We start from the raw sequence: 23,040 nt of genomic DNA, 5'->3' as shown, positions 1-23,040 counted from the left end.
CAATCAGAGCTGATTTCGTTTAAAAATCTTTGGGCCTTTCACATAATCTTAACTATTGCATAAAGCATTTAATAACGCACTTCAATTGTATTCCTCTTCATTTGAGGGATTGCTTGACAATGATTCATGTGATTAAGAGAAGCCATTCTCCTCTTTGCTGCTCTTTCAGGTAGCTTGGTCAAAACCATGCAGCCATTAGTGGTGATCATGCCCCATGTCTAGAAATTATACACTTCCTAATAAGATTTTAACATTTTCTGTGAATTGCTCTGTTTGTATGCATGATGGTGCATGATGGTGCAACCTGAGGGGCCTTCAGACTGAAGAACCAGGGTGTGTGGATGGTAAGTGTGATGGGAAAAGCTCCTGGTCTGGGAACCAGCAACTGAAGATAAACAGGTGCTGTGTAGATGGAGCTGAGAGATGGATGTGTTTGCTGGTCTGAGTGTGCAGGAGGCTAAAAAATGTAACATCGTGGTTCAAAGGGGAAGAGCAGATTTACAGTCCCTTGTATACACATTTTGTACAAAATGTATAAAAACAAAGAGGTAGCCCCTGTACCTCAGCTATTAAGAAACGATTGGCTACAAATTCTTTTTTTTTGTTAAACGAGCTGATTTCTGACATTACAGAGCTAATGCACATTCATAATTTTTGCCAGCTCTAATTTTAGCCACTTAGAGTCTTCATTACAGGACATATGTGTAATTAAATTGCCTTCTTGAGAGTTTGCAGCCAGTCCTTGCTCACTATTTGCAGATTTGAAATGATCAAAATGTTTTTAAAATGATCCTGTAATGCTAGATAAGACTGGAAAGGCAATGGAATAAAATGTCATTCTCACAATCTTCATGTTTTGTGGTGGGCCCAAATCCTGGTTTGTGGTCTCAAGCATGTAATTCAGTAGGGCTAAGAGCAATTTCTTTCTGTGAAGTATCTGTGCTCTTTCCATAGGCTGCGCTCAAACTTTGTGGGATGTGACCCACATCCATCAACAGCAACTACTGCCCAAATGAAACTTGGAAGACCTTTAATGCATAATTTCCAAAAGAATCAGTTCTTTACTAAGTCAGAGTGGAGATGGTGCTAGTCCTGTTCTGTAGCATCCTTATTTATCTGCTTTATGGGAATGTTTCTATACCTGGGTGTTTGTGTACTGTCTGTGGTGCTTGGTACTGGCACGGTATGATTTGGGATTTTGTCCTTGGAGTGCAGGTGTGTGTGAGCTGTGTTCCTGCGTGGGGGCTGCGTGGTGTCCCGGGGGGCTGTGCCACCCTGCGCAGGCACCTCAGGGTCTCACCCCTTGTCTTTATCTGGGCTTACAGCACCCAAACTGAGTGGGGGTTTTTGAGCTGTATCTCTTGCATAAACAAAAAGAGTTCCTGTTTTCCTTGTGAACCAGCTCAGTCCACCACAATCCCTCACACCTTTGTGGCCTACGAGACCCTTACTGCCAAGGAAGGCACTGAGCATTAGGGATGGGGGTGTGACAGCCCCACAACAAGCCCCATACCAGGCAGGTGGCACAGAGATGAGCCACGTGTGGGGTGTAAACAGGGAGAGGCTTGGGTTGAAGGGTACTCCATGTCCTGTATTGCTTTTAAAGCACCAATGATACACAGGCAGAGGAAGTTCAGCTCCCTTTATATAAACTTGTTTTATTAAAATTAGTATTTTCACTCAAATTTTTAAGAAATCCTTTACTTCACATGAACAGAAGCGTCTTGCAGCAGGGCAGCTCCTTTGGTCACAGGGATTAACCATCTCCAAGCTGCCCAGTGGCCCAGGATCATGGGGCCAGCTGCCCTGCCAGCCCTGGGTGCCCCTGTTCTCTCCCCAGCTGCACATGGGAGGGTTCTGTCCCCACGGGCTCCTGCAGGGCCAAACACACCCAAGGTGACTGCAGGAGTTAAAAGTCAAACCTGTATGGCTGCTGCAGGGGCCTCCAGAGCGCAGCTCTCAGTAGCTGTGGTTTTCCAGGTTGGACTGCCTTGGAGTTCCTCCAGGGATTTCAGGGATGAGGTAGGAGATGTGATCCTACCCCTGCTGGGGCCAGAAGGACTGAGGTTCACCCTCTTTGCCCCTATTCTCCAGGTCTTCCCAGCTGACCATTTCTAGAACCAAGAGCACTGACCATGGTGACATTTGGCTCTGGTGTCCCCCCAGACCCACCATGACTCTGAAGATGAAGAGATGGAGGTGCAGAAAACTGTGTCAAGCCTCTAGCACAGGTGGCACTCCCTTCTCTGCCACCCCTCTGGGGTCTCCTCCATGCCCCTGGAGCCAGGTTTGGGGCTCTTTGGGGCTGACAAAACCCAGGCATTCCCAACTGCTGCACAGCTCAGCAGCCTCCACAAGTATCTTTGCCATAACTGCTGAAGAGGTCTGGTCTCATTTTTTTTTTTTTTTCTTTTTTCTTTCTTTTTTTTTTTTTTTTTTTTTTTCTTATTTGTCTGTGGGGGGTTTTTTGTTTTTTTGGTTTTGTTTTTTTTTTTCCTGTTTTTTTAAGAAAAAAAAACACTTCATTTTTAACCACAGCAATGTGATAGCAGCCTATCATCTTGGCACATACTCCCTGGGCAGCCCAGAGAAGTTTCTTCCCTTTAGGGCTTCATCCACTGTCAGGATGTATCTGTTGATAAGATCTTTCATTTCCTGGGTGAATGGCTCAAAATTCTTCTGCTTAGCACCAGACCGCTTGAAATTCCCGTCCCTGTTGTTCTCCACACAGAGCAGCCGGTCCTCTGTTACTGTCACATTCAGAAACTCCACCATCTCCTTCAGCTTGGGGATGAGGCTCTGCTTCAGGTCCTCATAATGGACAACGAGCAGGCGCTTCCCATACTTCAGCCACTCCAGGACATGGGAGGCCCACCAGGAGGCATAGCTGTTCACGAAATCTGGCCACTCTGGATCACCAGGAAACCATGAAAATGAGACAGTTAGCCATGCTGCATGTCAGCAATTTTCCTCTGCTTTAGACATTAATGATACCTTGATCTCTATTTGCTCTTTTTCATAATTTAATTTCCTGAAGTCAAGACAGTCCTAGTGAAAGCATTTGGGCTGGACAAAGAGCATTTGTGGCTGAAATGTAACAATCTGCAGTTTGCAGTATGGGAAAGCCATTCCCAGCAGACTTTTTCTTTTTTTCTGGGGGCTATTTTGTCAGTTTTTGATGAATAGGTCTTGAGTTGTGACTGATGAAAGGTGATACATCAGCTTGAGAAAGAAATGTGCTGTGACACAGGACACTTTTCCCCCCAGCCCTCTGCCAAGCCCCAGCTGTAATGCCTAAAATATGTACAAGGAGAAATGGAAGCCAAGTGGCTTTTCTGCTGCAGAGTCTAAATGCAGCAGTGTATCCAGTGGGGAAATTACAGTCACCAGCCAGATGCCAGTCAAACAGCTGGCTGGCAGGTTCTGAAGCCTTTTCATGTGTTCAGGGGACACTGAATTTCAGGTCCACTTATTGCAATTATCCTTATTTTTCTGCAGTGCGGTAGCACCTGTGCAGTGCTGTAAAATATCAATCATGAAATGCCATGCTCCATTGGATCCTCCAGATTTAAGTTAGATTTCTCATGGTTATTACATGCTGTAGGGGCAAATTTTCTTCACCTCAGCCTGGCAAATGGGCTGTGCAGAGGAGCCTTGTACATGGACATGTTTTCTATGCCCAACAGTGCAGTGATGCTCCAGTGTGCCTGTGGTAATGGTGCTGCCCTCCCTCCCCCTCTGGGGGTGGACATGCAGCAAGACCACAACTGCTCGCACTGTGCAGGTGCCAGAGGTTTTGGGATTGATCCCAGCTGTAGCAGGACTCAAGTCCCACTGAATTTGTTAGCAGCACTCACTCAAGTGTTAGTGTGTCCCCGCTCCCCAGCGCACTGAGGAAATGGGTTTCCAACCAGCTTGTGCTGGGGTAATGCTCACCTTTGCTCTTCCAGTTGTGGTCAGTGGCATAGCCCAGATGCCCGGCGTATTTTCTGTTGAACTCTGCCATCAGTGATTTGTATGGGTTCCTTATCAACAGGATCGCTGAGTCGAACATTTCAATCTCTGTCTTGCCACTTTCATGTGTTTTCACACAGATGGTCCTTCTACTTCTCCAGTGGTCTTTTTCTCCTTTAAAACCTGTTTTACAAGACAGGATTATTGGCTGTTTCGCCTGATTATATGTCTGTGCCTTTTCCAGCTAAATCATTCCCTACAGTGGTGTAAAGCTGGTGTGACATTACCTGTCAGCTAAACAATGGCTGGAGCCGCAGCCACCACTCTGGACACGTGCTGGCAGCCAGGCTATCCCTCTGCTGGGGGAGGCATCCTCAGCCCCACACTGCAATGAGGCAGCTTTTCACAGGGCCGGTGCTGGATGCTTGCTGAGCCTCTGCCACCTCAGGATATTAGTAACGTAAGTAATAATTACACCTCAGAATAATTAGTAATGTTTGAAAATTTAACCTACATGTTTGCTGAAGGGTCTTACCCACAGTGTTTAGGTAACTGGTCTCTTGGACCAGCCTGTCAGGTGGGAGCAGCGGTTGTGTGTGCACGGGGCAGCAGGGCAGGCAGTGTGCCCATTTGCAAATGGAGAGCCTGACTGTTGTTTGTGAGGGCAGCTGCCTGTCAGAGCAGCGTGCTGCTGGAGCTGTCCCTGCTGCCATCTGCACTGCAGGAGGCTGCTTGGGCCAGGCGTGTTTAAATTGTACCAAACATGCTGACAGCAACAGCCGTTGCTGGCTCAAGCAGAAGGATGACAGGGCAATAAGTAAAGCTCTGTGCTTTGGAAGGGCTCCCTGTGTCCCATCTCTCGAGCCCCGATACCTTTGTTGTAGAGGGCTCCATCAAAGTAATAACTTCCTGTGTAGTATCCTGTGGCGTGCTCTATCAGATGGCGTGCCCATGTATTCCCAGCCCCAGGAAAGCTTGACAAAGCAACAAACACTTTGGATTTGGTGGTTAAGAATTTCCTGTCTGTGCAGCGGGTGTCTGTGAGGAGAAAAGATACTTCATTGTTAGTATTGTGGCTTTTTAATAATTCCACATACAGCTCTTGATTATAGTTTATTGCTTCCTTCTTCTCTTTCTTAGTAGTATAGCATATCAATTTGGTCTGGTTGTGAGTCAGCTACTTCCTAAAATTAATTCAGCTGTATGAGGCCAAAGAGATTATCCTCAAAGAGGTTTCTGCTGGCTTTGTGTAAGGCAATGATTTTTTGATAAAGCTGCAACAAACCATTGTACTTGCCAGCAAGTTGTCTTAAAAGGTGTTGCATAATGAGAGAATGGAAAGATGCATCTTCACGAGCATGATTGCAAGAGGGGAATTTAGAGAAAGACTGTTTCCTAAATTGCTGCCCGTGTGGTGATACCCACTACTGTGGCTCCGAGTGCTGTAAACGAGGTGAGTTTTACCCGCTGCAGTTGGGGCACAGGGGCTGTTTCCAGCAGCGGCGGCCCTGGCACAGCGAGGCTGGAGCCGGTACCTTGCACAGGTGTCTGATAGACCAGGCAGTAGGCTCCCCCAGCCGCGCTGCTGGCGTTGTGGCTCCCGCTGCAGCGCCGCCCGTCCGTGCCCTCGTGCAGCGAGAAGCGCCTGGTGGGGTATCCACAGTAGCATTCCTGCCCTCGGATCACTGCCAGCGGGAACTCCTGCAAACGAGGGAAAACACATCCGTGTGTAAGTGCTGTGGCACCGGCAGCCTGCAGGGAATGCTGCTGCCATGCAAAGAAAATAAATCTTCACAAGGCCGCTGCCAAGATCAAAGCATTGTCATCCTAAAGCTCATGCTATTTTCCTGTTACGTCTTTGTATTTGTAAATTTTGAAATTCACCTTGTTTCTAGATAGGAAGCCTACTAAGGTGTACAATCATGAGAAAGTTAGGGTTGTTTGCAAGGAATAAATTCCTAAGGAAAATTCTTGTCTGTAAGAAGTGTTTTTTATTGGATTTGATGCAGAATGAATCAGATTTTGGTGTACCAATATTATCAAGGAAGGGTAACAGGCTGTAAAGCTGTGTAGGGGTGGGGTACTAAATCCTGGCTGCTGGGCTAATACTGGTAAAAGTTAAAAAAATTTTGAGGGAAATGTGCTAAATATTTGCCAAAGAAATTAGCAGTTGCTTACTGGCCCTAAAATTCAGGGTTTTTACAGTTTACCAGAAAGATTTGAGTTGCCTTAGAGTCTCCTGTGGGCTCTCTTGGTGGCATGGGGCTGTGTGGGCGGGCTGAAGGAAGTCCAGGGAGTATTTGAGCACAGAATGTTCCAGTCCATCTATTCCATATCAACACCTTTTGCCTTTTAAAAGTCTTTCGGAGTCTGGGAGCATGTGACAGGACTGCTGAGCAGCTTATCTCTTGCTCTTTCCCATGCATTCATCCTCCGATAAGGAGTCAAATGCAACTTGTGTGCTGTGTGTGCCCAACAGCCAACATTTACTTAGCGCATGAGATATGACATTGTCAAAAACTATTTACAGATTTGATCCAAGGGCAAAACAGTTCTGGGTTTGCTTGCAAACAGAAATTTTTTCTTTACAATGAAGCAGTGTTTCTCAGTTTGAGAAATTAGTAAGCGGCCCTGCCCTCAAACACAGCCTAGAATAAAAGTGTTCCTTGTAGCTCATGCCAGGCAGCCTCTGCAAGTGATGAACTTTTTTGGAAGGCTGGAGGTTCTGTGAGGCAACAGAATAACTGCTCCTCTGTACGCCTGCATCTTGATAAGGTGATCAGTGCAGGGTGCCAGTGGCGCAGCGTCTGTCCCCAGGGCAGGCTGACCCTCACCTGCACAATCTTCCCACAGCTTGGGCAGCACATGAGTGAGGAAGGAGAGAAATCTGGAGTGGGTTCTGCATGAGAAATCTCAAAATTTTTCTAATATGCAGTCTAAACCTTCCCTGGTACAACTTGAGGCCATTTGCTTATTCAGTGGGAGAGGAGGTTGCGCTGAGGCCATGGATCCTGATCAAAGCACTGTAATCAGCCAGCTAATAGTTTTAATCAATTTTGTGATGCTGCAAAAAGTAATTGAACATTGAGTTTACTGCATGAGGCTGTAAATGTAACCATTTAGTGAACCCTGTGTAGAAAAAACCTGCCCCATGAGAGTGGGGAGGAAGGGAAGGGAAGGGAAGGGAAGGGAAGGGAAGGGAAGGGAAGGGAAGGGAAGGGAAGGGAAGGGAAGGGAAGGGAAGGGAAGGGAAGGGAAGGGAAGGGAAGGGAAGGGAAGGGAAGGGAAGGGAAGGGAAGGGAAGGGAAGGGAAGGGAAGGGAAGGGAAGGGAAGGGAAGGGAAGGGAAGGGAAGGGAACCAGCAGCCACTAAGGCAGAGGGTGCCCTGCCCGTGCCCTGTGATGGCTCCTTGAGTGGAGCCGGCTCCCTTGGAGGGCACTGGAGCCACGTTTGGGATGCTGCCAGCCCACATCCACCCTCTGGCAGCATGTGTCCCCATGAGCTGCAGCCACCTCCCCCGGGGGCAGATGTGGCTCAGGGCTTGATTGGAATGTGACACGGAAACGGCATCGATTTCTTCTCGGTCGATACTCATTACTTAGAACAGCTTGCCTGTGTATCATGTCTGGTGGCACCACTCTGATGACTTTCCCTCCCGCCATCCCCACTCCAGCAGTTGGACCAGATGCATCACCGGGTATTTACTCTGATGAGTTTTGTCCTTTAGAAACTCATTTGCAAATTCAAAGCTCTAAGGCACTAATCTCTGTCTTTCCCTCAGTAGATTAGAATTTAAAATAACAATAAAAGAAAGGATGTGAAATGAGAACTGTTCTTACTTTCTTGGAGCAAAATTCAGAGCACATCTCCACCGTCAAATTGGGCTGTATCAAAGAGGCTGAAAAGGTGTCTGTTAAATTTTCTGGAGCTCTAAAACATCCTCGATAGATAACATTCCTCCCTGCAGGGACATGAAATAGGTTTCTCTTGAGAAAACGATGTCCATAGTATCCTGCCTCTTTTAAAGAATAATATTAGGTTCAGAAGCCAAAAATAATAAAATACATTTTATATCACAAAGGCTGCATAAATAAGAGAAACTGTAATATACACCATAAAAACATGTTGCAAATCGTGTGGTATTGAAAGGAGCACATGCCTTTATCTTTGTACTAATCACGGGAAGCAGCGCTGCAGCACGGAGTTTGAGTTAAATTCCACCAGTGGAGGGCATTGCTATTGTTTGCAGGTCCCAGTTTCCTCTGAAGACCTGCTTTCCTCTCATTGAGTTAAAAGCCCTGATAAAAATCTACAAAACTTCTGCATCAGAAAAGGAAAGAAATGTAAATGACTCCTGAAAATCCTGCCACCACCGGACCCACTTTCCTCTTCAGCTGCCCCTCTGCTCCCACGCCTTTTCGGGCCAAGGGAGTTTGCTGCAGCCTTTCAGACTCTGAAGCGAGTTTTTGTCAGCTGCTTAGGGAGATCAGCTTCCACTGTGTCTTCAGCACCAGCCTCTAATTTCACCTGCTTCTGCAGAAATACCACAGAGCTTGGCACTATTGCAGTTGCTCCCTTCAACGGTATTGCCAGAACTGATGTGGGAAGTGAGTTGAATGACAGGAGAGACGTGGTGCAGTTACAAAAAAAAATTGGTTCTGCATTAATTTCTTGGCAGAAATTTCTCTAGCAAGAGCCTAGAGCAATCTAAGGAGAAGTTGCTTAAATTTTATTCTTGTAACTATTCAGATAATTTACTAGAAGAAGAGCTGGATCTCTGGGATGATGTGAAAATAAAATAACTCCTCCCAAGCTGAAAGGAACAGGAGTCGACTTAGGACCAGGTCCCTTTGAGCATGGCACCAAAGAATGAAAGGAGTGTTTGGACTTCTCAGAATGTTCTTGAAAGGTCTTCTACTAAACTTTACACTGATATATAATTCTTGAAACAAAATGTTTACAAACACGTTTAGTGCTTTCTCAGCTGTCAGGAAGAAAGCTTAACCTGCCTACAACCGCATCCTGGGAGCAGGATGCATCCATGGGTTACACTGGAAACAGCCCGATCTGCGTGGTCTGCCCACTTTCTTTGGGGGAAAGACACCCTGAGGCACGCAGGACTGTGGCACTCTGGCTGCCACAGCTGCTCACGCTGGGCTTCCTTACCATGGCATGGGGGCAGGAGTCGGGGCAGAGACCGACAGGGGCGACAGCAAACCCTGTCTGGAAAGGTTTAAGTGCAGATGTCACTGAATCTGCTCCCTGTGAAAGACTTATGTGAGGTCTGTGCTCTACAGTACACAGTGTAAATCATGGGGGCCTTTAGAGTCTCAGAGTTACATTCTAACATACTTGTTCATTGTGATTAATACTTCTGTTGGCCCCTCAGCTGGTTTGTGTCAGGGGGATTCTTCAAACAGACAACTGTCAGGTATTACTAAGGGCAAGAAAATTACAACTCTAGCTTCAGGCTAGACTAATTTGAGGAGTAATTAATTAATACTTAAAAAAAATTAAATGCTGTCTTTTCCTGAGGAATGTGTATGTATATTTCATACTGGAGGTTTAAACAGTGATGCATGTCCTGGGAAACCTGCCAACATGCCTGTCATCCTGACAGTAGCAATTTAGGTCTGTGTACCTTTGATATATAATTTATATGTAGCTGGTTGGATTAGTGTACAAACCTTGACTTGTCTTTAAGAAGAAATGAAGGACCATCAATACTGGCACAACCTAAGGTCTTGGTGCTTCTCAGCAAATGACATCCATAAGGTCTTGTGAGCTTGACAATTGCAAAGAGCGATCAGCAGTTTAGATCTCTTATGTGCTTTGTGTTTGCCTAAAGGTTTATCCGTTGAGTCCCTCGTGGCAGCTAACTGAATAATGGGGTAACGATAGATTATCTAAAGATGGAACAAAATTCCCAACTCCTGCTGAAACAGAACTCCATGGAAAAGCAAAACTCTGGTCTCATTTCTCTCAGGAAAGGGATTGATGTGGCTCTTTCTGGCCCCCGCTCATTCCTCACAGTCACAGATTACTCATTGTGTTTAGGAATCTCTGAGCATAGGGTGGCCTTGATCTGAGTAATCTTCTGCCCTCCTGTTACAGGGCACCTCTTCCAAGGCTGTTTCTTAAACAGACATGGATTTACACCCCTTCAGTAGATACCAAAGGGAATGGGTTTTTCAGCTGAAATTGTGCTTCTGTTGCAGTCACTCTGCACTGTGTTGAGTTTTCTCCCTGGTGACAGGAACCTCATCTGTGGCAGCCCTGAGGCAGCATGCCAGGCACATGTCCCTGCTCTGGGGTGCTGAGCAGCACTGCTATTCTGGGTAGGAGCCAGGAACCAGACCAGCAGCAAATGGACATTGTGCCCTTCAGGCACCTTTGTCCTTTGCCGCTTCAAACTTTGGTGACAAACGGAGTGAGACAAGCGGCAGGGACAGCCCCTGTCCGCAGCCTGGCCGTGACACGTGTCCCTCGCGGCCTCCCCGGTCCGGTCGCACGCCCACTTACGCAGCGGCCTGGCTCCTGCCCGCAGCTGCTCCACGCTGTAGACCGAGAGCCGGTTCAGCCCTCCGCACACGGAGCCCTTCTCGCCCTTGCACTCGCTGCTGCACTCCTCGGCCTTGGCGGCGGCGGCCGGCAGCGTGTTCCCACAGTAGCACTCTGCTCCGAACGCCAGGCCCGCGTAGCTGTAAGCTCTGCAAGCAGAAACACCAGCCACTGGCACCGAGGGGCCTGTCCGCTCCCCAGGCTGTGCCCGAGGGCACGAGCCTGTCCCCATGTCCCTGCATACAGCCTGTGCTCCTGCTGCCTTGCTCTGGAGCTGAGTACATCCTCAGCAGGGCAGCCCCTCAACAAGACATGGGCTAGAGACCAATGTCTATCAAAAGATATCTATCTTACAATGACTCTTTAACCAAGCAGCAATTTTTGTCCAGGACAATAGAGAATATAATGTAAGTAGTCATGGTGCCATAGAGAATAGAGAGCATTGCAGCAGTCTGCTTCAAGCAGAGAAGCAGAGCTATGCTGTGCCTGAAGGTATGAGATAATAATTGTTGTCATAGATGCTGTATGTTTAACATAGGAATGCTTTTCCCATTTCAAATTCAGTTCCACTTATTGTCAAAGAAGAGAAAACTTGCAGTGAAAAAACACCACTCACCTCTCAGCACAAGCTTCCTGACAGTGACCTACTGTCATTTTTCTTAAGTCATAAAAGACAGCTCCCTTCAGTGTCCTCTCCCTCGAATCGTGAGTGAAGCAGCCCATGTAGGTGCCTGTGTGCATGCAAGACCAGGGTTAGGCAATGCATATGGGATGGAAGGGAAAAACCCACCCCAGGCTTGTCCAGTGCCTCAGGCTGCAAGCAGGGCTGCATTTGGTCAAGTCCCAGCCTGTCTGGGGTCCCACACCCTCTGCAGACCGCTCCATTGCTGCTGAACCTTGGTAAGGGGCCAGTGCCACTGTCCCCTGGAAATGGGCTAAAAGGAAATGAGACTCTCCCTTCCACAGCCGTTGCATACCCAGGTCCCCAACCCACCCAGGACTGCAGCTTCTGCACGCAGCTGCTGTCTGCTCCACTCCCTCCTTGGGATGACAAAACACGGTACTTCTCTAAAGTACAGGAGAATGTAGCCTTCAAATGCTGAAAACTTCCAGAAATCCTGTTGGATTTCTCCCAAGTGTTCTTTAAAATCTCTAGTTGATAATGAGATGGTGCAAGAGAAATATTAAGAAAATCAATTTTCTTTGGATATAGAGAGTTACATTAAAGCTGTAATGGAAAGACAAATTCACTTTTAACTAGGCAGCACAATGTAGCCATCACACTGAGCTATCTCCTCCCTGGTGCAAAGGAATCTCTTCAAATATGTCTTGCTTTACTTAGCATAGGAAAGATAAATATTTCTCTTAGACTTGCATTCAGTGCTCAGCCTAATTTTTGTTGTCATGAACAAAATACTGTAAAAATCCAGCCCATTTTTTAATATACAATTGGAACGATGGAGTCCCACTATTATAAAGCAATTGTATGTCTATAAGTACGTTTTATCATCAAAATATGAAGGAAAAAAGGAAATTTTATTTTAGAAATAATAACATTGAGATGATAACACAGGGAAATTGAATAATGTAAGCACACATTAAATAATGTGGATAGGAAAAGAATATATGGTGAAAAATGAAACTAAAAAACATTATATTAACTAATTCAGAAGAAAAAGGAAGTTTGAGTTTCTCCATCAGGGATTTTGGAGTCAGGAATAGTAAATCAAACATTTAAATATCACAAACACCACAGTAGATTCAAAGATCGGCACATGGTAATTTGCCAACATGTAATTAGAAAATTTACAAGCTGTGAACACATACCCCCAGCACACCATTAACGAGGTGGGAGTCACGCACTTGCAACGAAGATGCTCCACATTTTACTGGAGACTTTTGATTTGGGTACTTCGACTCTAACGTGTAGCAGCAGAAAACTGAGGATGTGGGGCCAAAGAGCCCGAGTGCAGGTCCTGGGCAGTCCAGCCCCCTGTGCCCTCCTCCCTGGGTCCCTCCCAAGCCACCACCAGTCTGGCAGCATTTCTCATTCACATCCTCCCATGAATGAGTCACGGAGATGCCACAGTCTCAGAGCAGCATGTCATGTTGTGTCAGCAATACAATCCCTGTCACCTCTGCATCATGTTCAATGGCAGAACCAGGCATGGGGAACTGGAAAACTCCATCCACTGTGAGCAATCAGAACAGAAAACTCTCACAGTTGTACTAACAGTATTTGTCAGTGTCTCTGTCAGGAAAAGTGTGGTCCCCACCCTGAGCCATTTGCGATGTCAGCAGGTGAGAGCCTGACCTGGAGAAAAAAAGGACTTGGATTTTCTCACCAAAGGCCGCGTGCTCCTGGGTGGAGACAGAGCGAGGCAAAGTGAGCTGGGAGGTTCACAGCAGGCTGGAGACATGCCATGGTTTGTGACTTGGGTTAAGGGTCTGCCTGGGGAAGCCTTTGAAGGGCTGGCTGGCAGCCCCCGGGGCAGAGCTGTACTGCCTCATGAGGATGGCACCCATGGGGGTGCACGAGCCCAGCCTCCACGGTCAGCAACGCTGCTCTGCTAAGCAGGAGCCACAGGGCATCACTGAAACATCATTAAGCATTATAAGCACGGAGGAGCTCATTAGGTCTTGAAAGGAATCCATATTGAAATAACAAGCCTCTAAGTTTACTAGAAATGAATTGGAGAAGATAACATGCTCTACGTAGGTAGTTAAGTTTTAATTAATTACCTTCAAAGGCATTCCAATGCTTGTTAACAATATTGTTATTAATAATGTCCCTTCATGTTCAATCAGATATTCAAATGATGTATATTTGAATCTACAGTTCAATATGGTGAGATGTACAAGTAAATAGTCCTTCTGGCCCCTCTCATCAGTAGCTAGAACCTCAGCAATGCACTGGCTGAGCAGTTCTCAGTCTCTCCTCTGCCACCAAAATCTGCCACCAACAAGGTGTTCTGAAGCATCTGTGGAGCAGCTCCAGCTTGGAGCTTCAGGTAACTCCAGTGGTTCAGTTTGCCTGACTCACACTGTGTGGCTCATCTCCCACCACTATCACCTTCTCATTCCCATTTCTAGAGACAATTCCCTCAGTAAATACCACGATGTGGCACCCATTTTGTGGGATTTTGTGCCCTTCTTTTTGGGCAAATTTATTCAAGAAACTAAAAAGCAGTTCTGAAATGTGGTGTCTAGTCATCCAGATCCCATTCCTGTTTTATTATCAGTGAAACATCTCCAAGAACAACTAATTCTAAAAGGCAAAGCATCAAAGATTACAACTTATACTTTGCAGCTGCAGTGAGGGCAGAGCAGTCACCCAGCATGGATCCTTTGTACTTTGGCCCAGGGATATGCCTACAAACTGTTTTGAAAGTGGTGATGAGCAAGGAGGAAGGCAGACCTGCAGGGCTGGTTGGGATCAGCAAAGTGCAGCCTGTGTGTGTGCCAGAAAACGGGCAGAGTCCGTCCCTTACCTTTGTGCTCAGCAGTGTGCTTCATTGCTTTAAAGCCTGCTGTCTGCAGGGGCTCCTGGTCGCTGCTGAACCTGTGGAACCACCTTCTCCTCAGCTGCCTGAGCTCCGAATTGCGGGACACGAGCCAGCGCGGGCTGTGCTGCTGGCCCAGGGCCGGCTCCTGCAGCGCATCCGTGCCCACCAGCAGCCGGGGCTTCTGCAGGCTCCTGGGCTCTGCCATCCCAACCCTGCTCATCTCCTCGGGCACCGGCAGGGCCTGGTTACTGGGGGTCCCACGGGGACCTTGCTGCAGAACCAAGTGGGTCCGCTGCAGTAGCAAGAGGCTGCCAGCCATCAGGTAAGCTGCTGTGAGGAAGAAGAGCAGAAACTGGATCCGACGGAGAAACTTCTGTAGCCTGAAGAAAGCTTTGGCCATGCCCTTACTGAAACTGGCCCTTCACGCTTCCCAACAGGCCTCCAAATCTTCGCCTGGCCAGACACTCATTCCTCCCATATGTTCAGCCCATCCCTTGGGTGCCTTCTCCTGGTGAAAAGCTCCTCCCAGCTGTCTGCAGCAGAGACCAGCCTGGTGTGGCACTGGTGCCAGCCTCAGGCTCCTGGCTGCCCCAGGGGCTCCGTGGGCTCCAGGGCTGGCGCCTTCATCGTGCCCTGCCGAGCTGCCGAGCCGCCGATGCTGAAACCTGGAACACCAAGGGGTGCAAGGCTGGTTCACATCCAAATTGAAAACATCCACCATCAGGGTGACTTTCCCCCACCCACCCCTTTTGGCTTTATCTGAGCATTTCTCCATCTGTTGTTTATAATTATGCACGTTAAGAACTATAGTCAAATGAGAAGGATTGATTGAGCTCAAGCGAGTTTCAGATCTTCAGACTTTTTTCTTTTCTGTCTTTTAACTTGGAATGCACAAGAAATACCTTAATGATGAGGTTATTTCTCTAGGAATGTTTGGAAAATAAGTTCTTTATTTTCTTTTATCAATAGCCAACATCTCCATCTTTTGTCACTGGATGAACAGGCATCTTTTTAGGGAGGTATTACCAAATTCCTTCCTTTCAGCTAAACAGTAGCTCAGCTACAAATGAAGATCAGAAGGAAACAGAAGTGTGGGTGTGTGGGAAGAAAAAAGAAATTGCATCAACTCACAATAGATAAGATAATAATTATTAATCTCTGTGCAGCACAAAGAAGTTGAGCTTTATGTTGGAAGGATATTTGGAGGTTCTGTGTGTGTTCCTTTAACAGAAACCAGAGATCCTGCTACATTTTTTTTTAGTGAATTCATATTACCAACTGTTGATGTGGGAATCTGTGTGGTGAAAAACTAGTGAATGTTTGTAAAAATTTCAGCTCAAGTTCAGCAGATCTCTCTTGACTGTTGCTGAGCTTTGCAGCTTTAGTTGTGCTGATGTGTATCACGATGGGATTGTCTGGGCAAGAAAAGCTCCTTTGTAGTCTAGGGAACCTTTAACCTCCGGTGGCAAACAAAAGCTGGCATATCCTCATAAATTCCTGTTTTCCCAGTCTATCCTTTCTCTGTGGAGCCAGGCAAGTGTTGAGAAAAGATGCAGTGTTTTCCAGAAAAGAAAATATTATGACTTTTGCTCAGCTTGCAGTTGGGGCACACTCCTGAAATTCACAGTCCTAGCAACGAACATCTGCTTACTTATGCTGCTTTATTAAATAAATGTTACCAAATTAGTCTCCACCCATTCCCTTTTTCATTTGGTTGTGTGCAAATTCTTTCTGTCTTATATAGCAACCAAACCAAAGATCCAAAACTTCTACAACAAAAATAAATTAAGGCTCAGTTAAATCTTTTGTCAGTTGAGCCTGAATTCCTTTTTGTGACTTTTAGGCTCAATTCCTAAATGAGGCAGTCACAAGCCAGGAGTCTCTGTCTCTAATTTTACAGTTCAGGTGATCTTGAAGACCTGATTTAGGTACTCTTATTACTGGTATTTTTTGAAGTACATGTATGCTGATTTTAACTGTAGAGGACTGAGTAATATCCAGAAGTATTGAATGTGCTGATTGCTACTCTTTCTCTAAGGGCTGGTGAGCACAAGCAGGTGCAAAGCACTGCCAAGCTGTAGCATCTTCAGTGAATTCTGACTGCTCTCCCTACAGCAGAAGTTACACACCTCCCTTCGGATCAGCTCCAAAGCCAAAGAAAATGCATTGATTTACACCAGTTAAAGAGCTGACCCGTAGAGTTAAATCTCTGATCAATGTTGTGAGTGCTCAAGAATTGCAGTAAAAGGGTCAGATGTACCGACACAAATGAATGGAAAATTAGCCATAATTAGATCCTGCGGGATGTTACTGCACTAATTCATCTGAAGAAATACTGTCTATGAGCATAGGTGGGATTTGATTCACTAGTTGTTCCTGCCATGGGCTGCTGTTCCCAGCCGCGGTTCCCAGTGCAGGCTGTGTGATCTGGAAGCGAGCAGTGTGCAGGTATCACCAGCTGAGGCTGGGGCCGGGGACGCTCCGTGCGGAGCCGCGAGCGGGGCAGGGCAGTGCCAGGGGCCGGGCTCTGCACGCTGCCCGAGCGGCCCGGCCAGGGCAGCTGCTGAGAACCTCGGCGGGGACGCGGCCATGCCTGCACTCACACGCCAGCTCAAAGGCTTTAAGGTTTCCATCCACCAGCAGAAAGATAAGGCTGGATAAATATATCAGATTTGCAGTCATTTCTGCACATCTGTAATTCAGGGTTTTACAGCTCTTTTGGTTTATTCACCGAGAGAGATGCTTCAGGCCCAATTCTCAGATGAGTCCTTGTTGCTGGTGTTGGAGAGGCTGTGCTGGGATAGCTGGAGCTTTCTGGCTCATCAAGCAGTGCCCACAACTTGGCTGGAGAAGGGCCATCAAGACCATGTAGCAAAGGTCAGGCACATTATGCTTGAAACTGCATCACCGACCCAATTTAGGCCCTTTTAACGTTACTTGTGTGGTCGGTCAGTGGATTTTGATAGTTTCTCCATGCTTGCAGTGATGTAAAATGGAACAGCTGGAGGCCACATCAATGCCAGGCTGAGAGGGTCTGCCACTTGGCTGGGCAGCACGCGGCAATGCCTCCTGGAGCCGAGGGAGACTGGTCTGGCCAATGCCTGCCCAAGCATCCCCTGTGCAGGGCACAATGTTCTGCCTCCACATGGACAGGATGGAAAGCTTGCTGTGCATCAGCAGAACTGGGGAAAACACCCAAAGTATTGGACCTAAATTAACTGTGAAACAGGCTCTGCATCCAAACATCAAGAAATGTTTGTTATTGCTCCTCATGCTCTGCCAAGTTTGTTTATGTATTTGTTTGTTTAGTAAGGAGAAGCTGTTTTGGAGTCTCAAAGGGGTAAATTTGCCCATGCCCAGTGGCTGAAAAAGTTTAAATGGTGCGATGCAATTTTGCTGCATTCAACATGATGTGTACGAATTACCTCCAGATGCACTCACCCTTAGAGCAGTTGCCATGACAGTACATCCTAGTAAAACCCAACCAAATAAATAAGCAGACTCTCCACCCACAACCACTGCTGCAAATGTGCAACTCAAAAACTAAATGTTGCTTTTTAGTGGGGAAATAGCAAAGTGCTGCTGAAATAAAAACTGTCATTTGATTTTTCCATAAACTGCATATTGCAATATCATCAAAGTATGCCTAAAAGAGCTGAAGTGCATCACTTCTGATGATTATATTTAAAACGAAAGACTAAGGAGGAAATAACTAGTATCTGTAATAGAAAATGCGGCATTTGTCTTTTTCATGCATGTTTCACCTGGAATCAATTAAGCTAAATGAAAGAAATCAAGTCTTCTATCCCTGTTTATCAGTTCTCACAGCCAAAGGGTCTTAGGACCATAAGAATTGGAAGTTGTTAGTAAAATCATAAAATTATAATTGAAAGGACAATGATGGATAATTGATGGGCAGTCAGAACTGTTAAATGGCAGAGGAGACCTCTAGGTGAAGAGGGCAATGAAAGGGTTAACACTGCACTGAAAAACGGGCAATAATTAGCACTGGAAATTATCAGCTTTGGGCATGCTGAGTGGAAGCACAGATCTACAAGGTGCTGAGACTTCAGCAGGGAAAGGATCTCCTGCTACCAAAAAAGTTGCTATAAGGAAAAGCGTATCAGTACCTTGCTTCCAAAATGAACTCGCAAAATGTGACAGAGGATATCACACTAGGCAGCTGCATTAACGTATTTGTAGAGAGAAATAAAAGAAACATGATAAAGTTCTTGGCAATTCTACTCTCCTAGCTGAAGGAGCATTTGCAGAATTTTTAAGGGAAGACTGAATATTTTCAGCGAATGCTGGTAAAGGCTGGAGACATTGAAAAACAGCCCCAGATTTGCAGGTGAAGGGTTGCTTAACTGAGGACTGTCCCTTGATGTGTGCTCAGTGCAGAAGATTAAGTCAGTGCTGCATTGACAGCTGCAGGTCATCAAGAGTTGGTCCTTGTCTAAAGACCAGCAGGATTTTGCAAATTCAGAGTTGTTGGCAAGGAAGCAAGATGTTGTAAACTGAAGGGAATTGGACTCATGATTACTATTTTTAGAAAAATCCATCCTTCTTCAATGTCTCTCCTTTCTTTTGTGAGCTTTCTTTGAGGACAAATGCAGTCAGGCCTCAACTGAAGGATTCTGTCTTGCAGCCTTTTCCTTGGATACACACTGCCATTTTCTCAGTGTTTTGGAAAGTCAAGACAAATATCAAATTGTGTGAATGCACATAGGAAGTAAAACGCTTAAGAAACCACAGATTTGATGCTGGGACCCTGTCAGCTATTTGCAGTTTCCTTTATTCCAATAATTCTGAGAAACTTCAACCACTTCTTACAACTTACAAAGTTTCCCTTGCTAGAGGATGTGTCTGTGCTGACCCCACATGTCTCCCAACAAGGGAGGTCTGCCAACAAGTTGGAAATTAGGTAGAAGCACCCAAATTTCTCCACATGCTGTGGTGACAAGTCTTGCAGCTTGAGAGGGCTCTCCAGTGAGCTTACCATTGCTTGCTACACGTGGGCTTGATACAAGATGTAATCAGGTTGCAAAGTTATCTTTGATGGTGAGATTGTGTTAAAAACGTTTAATAACACTGAACTGTGATAAATAAGAAAAATATTTTTATGGAGTTAGCAGAAAGATGGCGAAAAACTCTACGGTTCATGAACTGGTCAAATCAAGTTGAAAGTAACACAAATTTAAAATATATATTATACCGTTTTACAGATACAGATAATTCAGCTTTGGAAGGGAAAGGCAATGCCACAGAGCAGAGCTGCAGCCTGAGGCTGGAGAAGTTGGCACTAACTTGTGCAAATCCTATCCCAGTGGCTCTTTCACCAAATATTTGGCTTTTTAAGACCAGTTTTTTAGCATACATAGGTATAAATCCAGACAATAACACTGTTAGTGAGCCTGAGGTGAGGGATGCAGAGGAGCCTGTGGGAGGCAGATGGTCCAGCACAGCTTATTGTGAGAGTGCTGACTTGGAAAGTGCTAAGGGACAGCTTGAGCAGAGATCACACCATGGTATTTCTCCATTAATCCCACAATTTTTACCTAGCTCAAGTCATAATGCAGTAACCAGCAGGACTAATTCCATGCTAGTATGGAAGAGATGCATGCAGACACATGCATACACGCATTTCAGGTGCACATGTGCATCCACATCCATGTGTGTACATTCTGTAAACAGAGTGATGTGTGCTCCAGAGGTAACATACAGTCTGCTGTCACCATTCTCTGATAAACTGAAAGCTTTCAGCAAACTGTTACTGTATTTCAAAAGTATTTAATTAGCAATAAAACATTCATGTACGATGCATGTTCTTAGGTACTAAGAGATCAACCACCCAGCAAATGATTCTCTATCTGCAGTTTCCAAAAGCTCCTATGTGGTCTGTGGCTGAAGTTTTGCACAAGAATGTTGTAACAAATGCACCATGTATTTATGTTTGCCTTAGCCCACAGGATCTACAGATGAGCTCTTTCCCTGTGTGCAAGGAAATCTACTAGAATTAAAATAACATACAGCTCTGTAACTTAATCATAGGTGTTTTAGAAGTGCCTTTCATAAACCCTTCAATATCTGAAATCCTGCAACATTCACATACTAAACATTGGTAGAGTCTACTTATTTAGCACAGTGATGCTCCAGAAACTGATGGGAGAAGCTGACCATTATAGCCTGCCTCACTAGGTTGTCACACACACACATTGGCAGTATCCATTGCTGACTTTTCAAGTAAAATGTTCCGTGGATGCTTGGGGAAGGGCATCTTGAGCGCAACCTGCAGCCTTTGTAAATAATGCCGCTCAGCCCCTTTACTTAGATGCTGTGGATTAATTTAGTAAAACAAATAGTCATTGAGACTGCAATGAATGCTGATACCTCAGCCTCGAAAAAGTTGTCCGGTCACTGCTCGTGCCCAGGCCAGCTGGCACACGGCTCGCAGAGGCAGATACTGAACGGTGTAAGAAAAAGAGGAAAAACCTCACCTTTCTTTTGTGGCTGAGGAGCCCCTGTTGTAGCCAGGCAAAGTCCTGTACAATCCAGTGAAATATTACAAAAGGCCGTAATGCATATCCGAAAAGCTGATAAATCCTGCTCCCTCTGCCCTTCCCTGCTAATCCTCCTGCTGCCTCCCGCTTCCAGAGCCGTAATCCTGCGCGCCGCGCTCGGTGCCGTGCCCGGGTCTGCGGCGCTCCGCTCCCTCCCGCTGCCCTGCCGAGAGCTCGCCCAGCCCCTCTGCGCGCCGCTCACCGCTGCCGCCGCGTCCCTCCAGGGCTCCCCGCGGCTCTCCGGGCTCTCTGCGGCTCTCCGAGATCCACTCGGCTCTCCGGGCTCTCTGCGGCTCTCCGGTCCCCGCGGCTCTGCGAGCTCCCCTCGGCTCTCCGGTCCCCGCGGCTCTCCGGTCCCCGCGGCTCAGCGGGCCGGCGCGCCGGGGTCCTGCGCCCTGCGGGAGCCGGCCGGAGGGAGCCGCTCCATGGCCTCCTGCGCCAACAGGCAGGATGGAAGCGGCGTCCGCGCTGCGCTGCCAAAATCCTCAGGCACAGCCAGTACGCTCGTGTTTCATAACGCTCCCCTGCCCGGGGAAGCAGCCTCTCCTCTAAGGCTGCTTCACAGCAGAGCTCTGCAGCCTTCTGCAGCTTCCGACGTTTGCAGACCTACCCATTCCCTCTGCCTGGGTGTTTGTCCAAACGCACGGATGGCTGCATCGTCAGAGAGCTGAGTGGCAGCAGCAGCAGCAGCGAGAAGCCCTAATGCGATCAGCTGAACGGATGCTCCGTGTTTGTTTCTCGTGCCTCTTCCCACTAGGGGGACATCCCTTCAGAGCTGCCCCTCTGGAGACCCGGACCCCTTCCCAACAGGTCGAGAGGGTCCCGGGAAGGCGAGCCCCTGCCCGCCTCCCAGCACCAGCTTGGAGATTTCGGGCAGAAAATTGTTATTCTGGGCACAGGTGGCTGGAAATAAATTATTTATAAATGTGAGAGCTGAAAGGCAGTTGCTGGTGTCCTCAGGATTGCCTGCACTGCCACCTTCTCTGCATGTTCCAGCTCCGTTCTGCTGCTGCTTCACATGGAGATTGAGCAACTGATAATTATTCTTAAAGCATCTGCATTTAAATGGGTGCTGGCTGCACCCCTGCCTAGGGTCTTGAAATACCCTATGGTCTGCACATATTTAATGAAACCTGTGGAAATCCATCTCTGGGAGTCAAAACAGAATGTGGTTATGGGATCAACCTTTGGTTCTTCTCTGTGCCAGAAAGTGTGGATCAGAAACATCGGAACCAACACCTGCCTGGTTGTGAGAAAACAGCACTCGGGGTTTCTTGGATGTGGGAGGAAAGAGGGAATTGGAATGCCACGTGGGGACTGATCCTATTTCCTCTCAGTATGCTGCACATTGCTTCATGCTCTGACCATTCCCATGGACTTGAGTGATGCAGGGATCTGCCTGTCTCCATGCAGTGCACCCCATGAGTGGGGTCTGAACCCCACAATGGGATGCTGACACTATTTAAATGACACTTGGCTTTCCCATCTCCACATGACATTGGAGAAGAGGAACCTGGTTGTTCAGCTCAACATGAACAACCAAAGTGCTTTTGCTCATAACCAGTGTTCTCTGGGACCTGATGGACTGAGAGGGCTGCAGGCCTAGAGTGATTTGGTGAATTTTGATTAACGGAAAATCCTGAGGCTTAGCAGTGTAACACTCAAATTTTAAAATGCTGATGTGGAGGTCTATTCTCAACCCTAAGAAGATGTGTGTCTGTTAGATTGCAACCCATCCAACCTTCATGTGGGTGTACAGCTTTAAGGCTGAAAAATTGTGAAATTAATTTAGTTTTACTGAAATTAAATTAATCAAATGTTAAATGTAATGACATTTTTAAATGTGCTGGGTTGGGGCCTAAATCAATAGAATTGCAAGACTGTGCCCAGGTGAAGCAGTGGCAGAAAATGCAGTCAGCATTCTCAGTGAGAAAAGCTATGCTGAAAATGTACCAAAGTCCTGATGTGCCCCACAGCACATGCATGGGCAGCAGGGGTGTGTGGAGGTGTGTGGGCAGGTACAGGACCTTTGCTGCAGGAGGGACGGCTGGCGGGATGACCAGGCTGGTAAAGGGTGTTTTGACCAGGGTGCAGACATGGAAAAATGATACCTAAGAGAAAAGGGGCAAAACACAGGGAAAAAAACCTGTGTGCATTAGGGTCATGCTGTGAACTGAGTCACTGATGGGAGAAGTGGCAGCTGGAGGCAGTCTGTGTCTCAGTAAAGTCCTGGGGACTTTCTTTCTCTGCTTGATGGTTCTGCATGGTTGTTGCACAAAATACGGCAAAGAAATTTGGAATGAGTGGCATTACTTTTAGAATCCTGTTGTGGAAGCAGTTCTTGTGCTAAATGACTCAAACTTTTAGTCACTTCAGAAAATAGTCTCAATTGTAACAGTAAGGATCAGTTCAGAAAAGTGACAGGTTTTGCCAGTGCTGTTTCAAGAAGAAATATCTAA

The 23,040-nt window shown here is 46.7% G+C and overlaps 1 protein-coding gene and 1 long non-coding RNA gene across 3 annotated transcripts in view; one reads left to right on the top strand and one right to left on the bottom strand.

The window, feature by feature from the left end:
• Window positions 1–23,040, top strand: part of LOC134427885 (uncharacterized) — a 90,217-nt gene that overhangs the window by 52,072 nt on the left and 15,105 nt on the right. The window lies entirely within an intron of this gene.
• On the bottom strand, window positions 1,633–21,491 carry WSCD1 (WSC domain containing 1). 2 transcript variants are annotated; one of them, XM_063174204.1, is made up of 9 exons: window positions 20,784–21,491; window positions 14,007–14,686; window positions 11,132–11,246; window positions 10,477–10,664; window positions 7,794–7,915; window positions 5,490–5,655; window positions 4,828–4,992; window positions 3,937–4,137; window positions 1,633–2,909 (listed from the first exon to the last, which is right to left on the bottom strand). In XM_063174204.1, the coding sequence occupies exons 2-9, from the start codon at window positions 14,419–14,421 to the stop codon at window positions 2,557–2,559; spliced, it is 1,725 nt and encodes a 574-aa protein (XP_063030274.1). In that variant the 5' UTR covers window positions 14,422–14,686; window positions 20,784–21,491; the 3' UTR covers window positions 1,633–2,556. The 2 variants fall into 2 exon arrangements, with proteins under 2 accessions (XP_063030274.1, XP_063030275.1); XM_063174205.1 differs by lacking the exon at window positions 20,784–21,491 and adding an exon at window positions 20,519–20,714.

Source organism: Melospiza melodia, chromosome 21 (assembly GCF_035770615.1).
Source record: "Melospiza melodia melodia isolate bMelMel2 chromosome 21, bMelMel2.pri, whole genome shotgun sequence".
NCBI classification, from domain to species: Eukaryota; Metazoa; Chordata; class Aves; order Passeriformes; family Passerellidae; genus Melospiza; species Melospiza melodia.
Note: the sequence above shows the minus strand (reverse complement) of the source record. Positions and strands in the feature narration are given on the sequence as shown.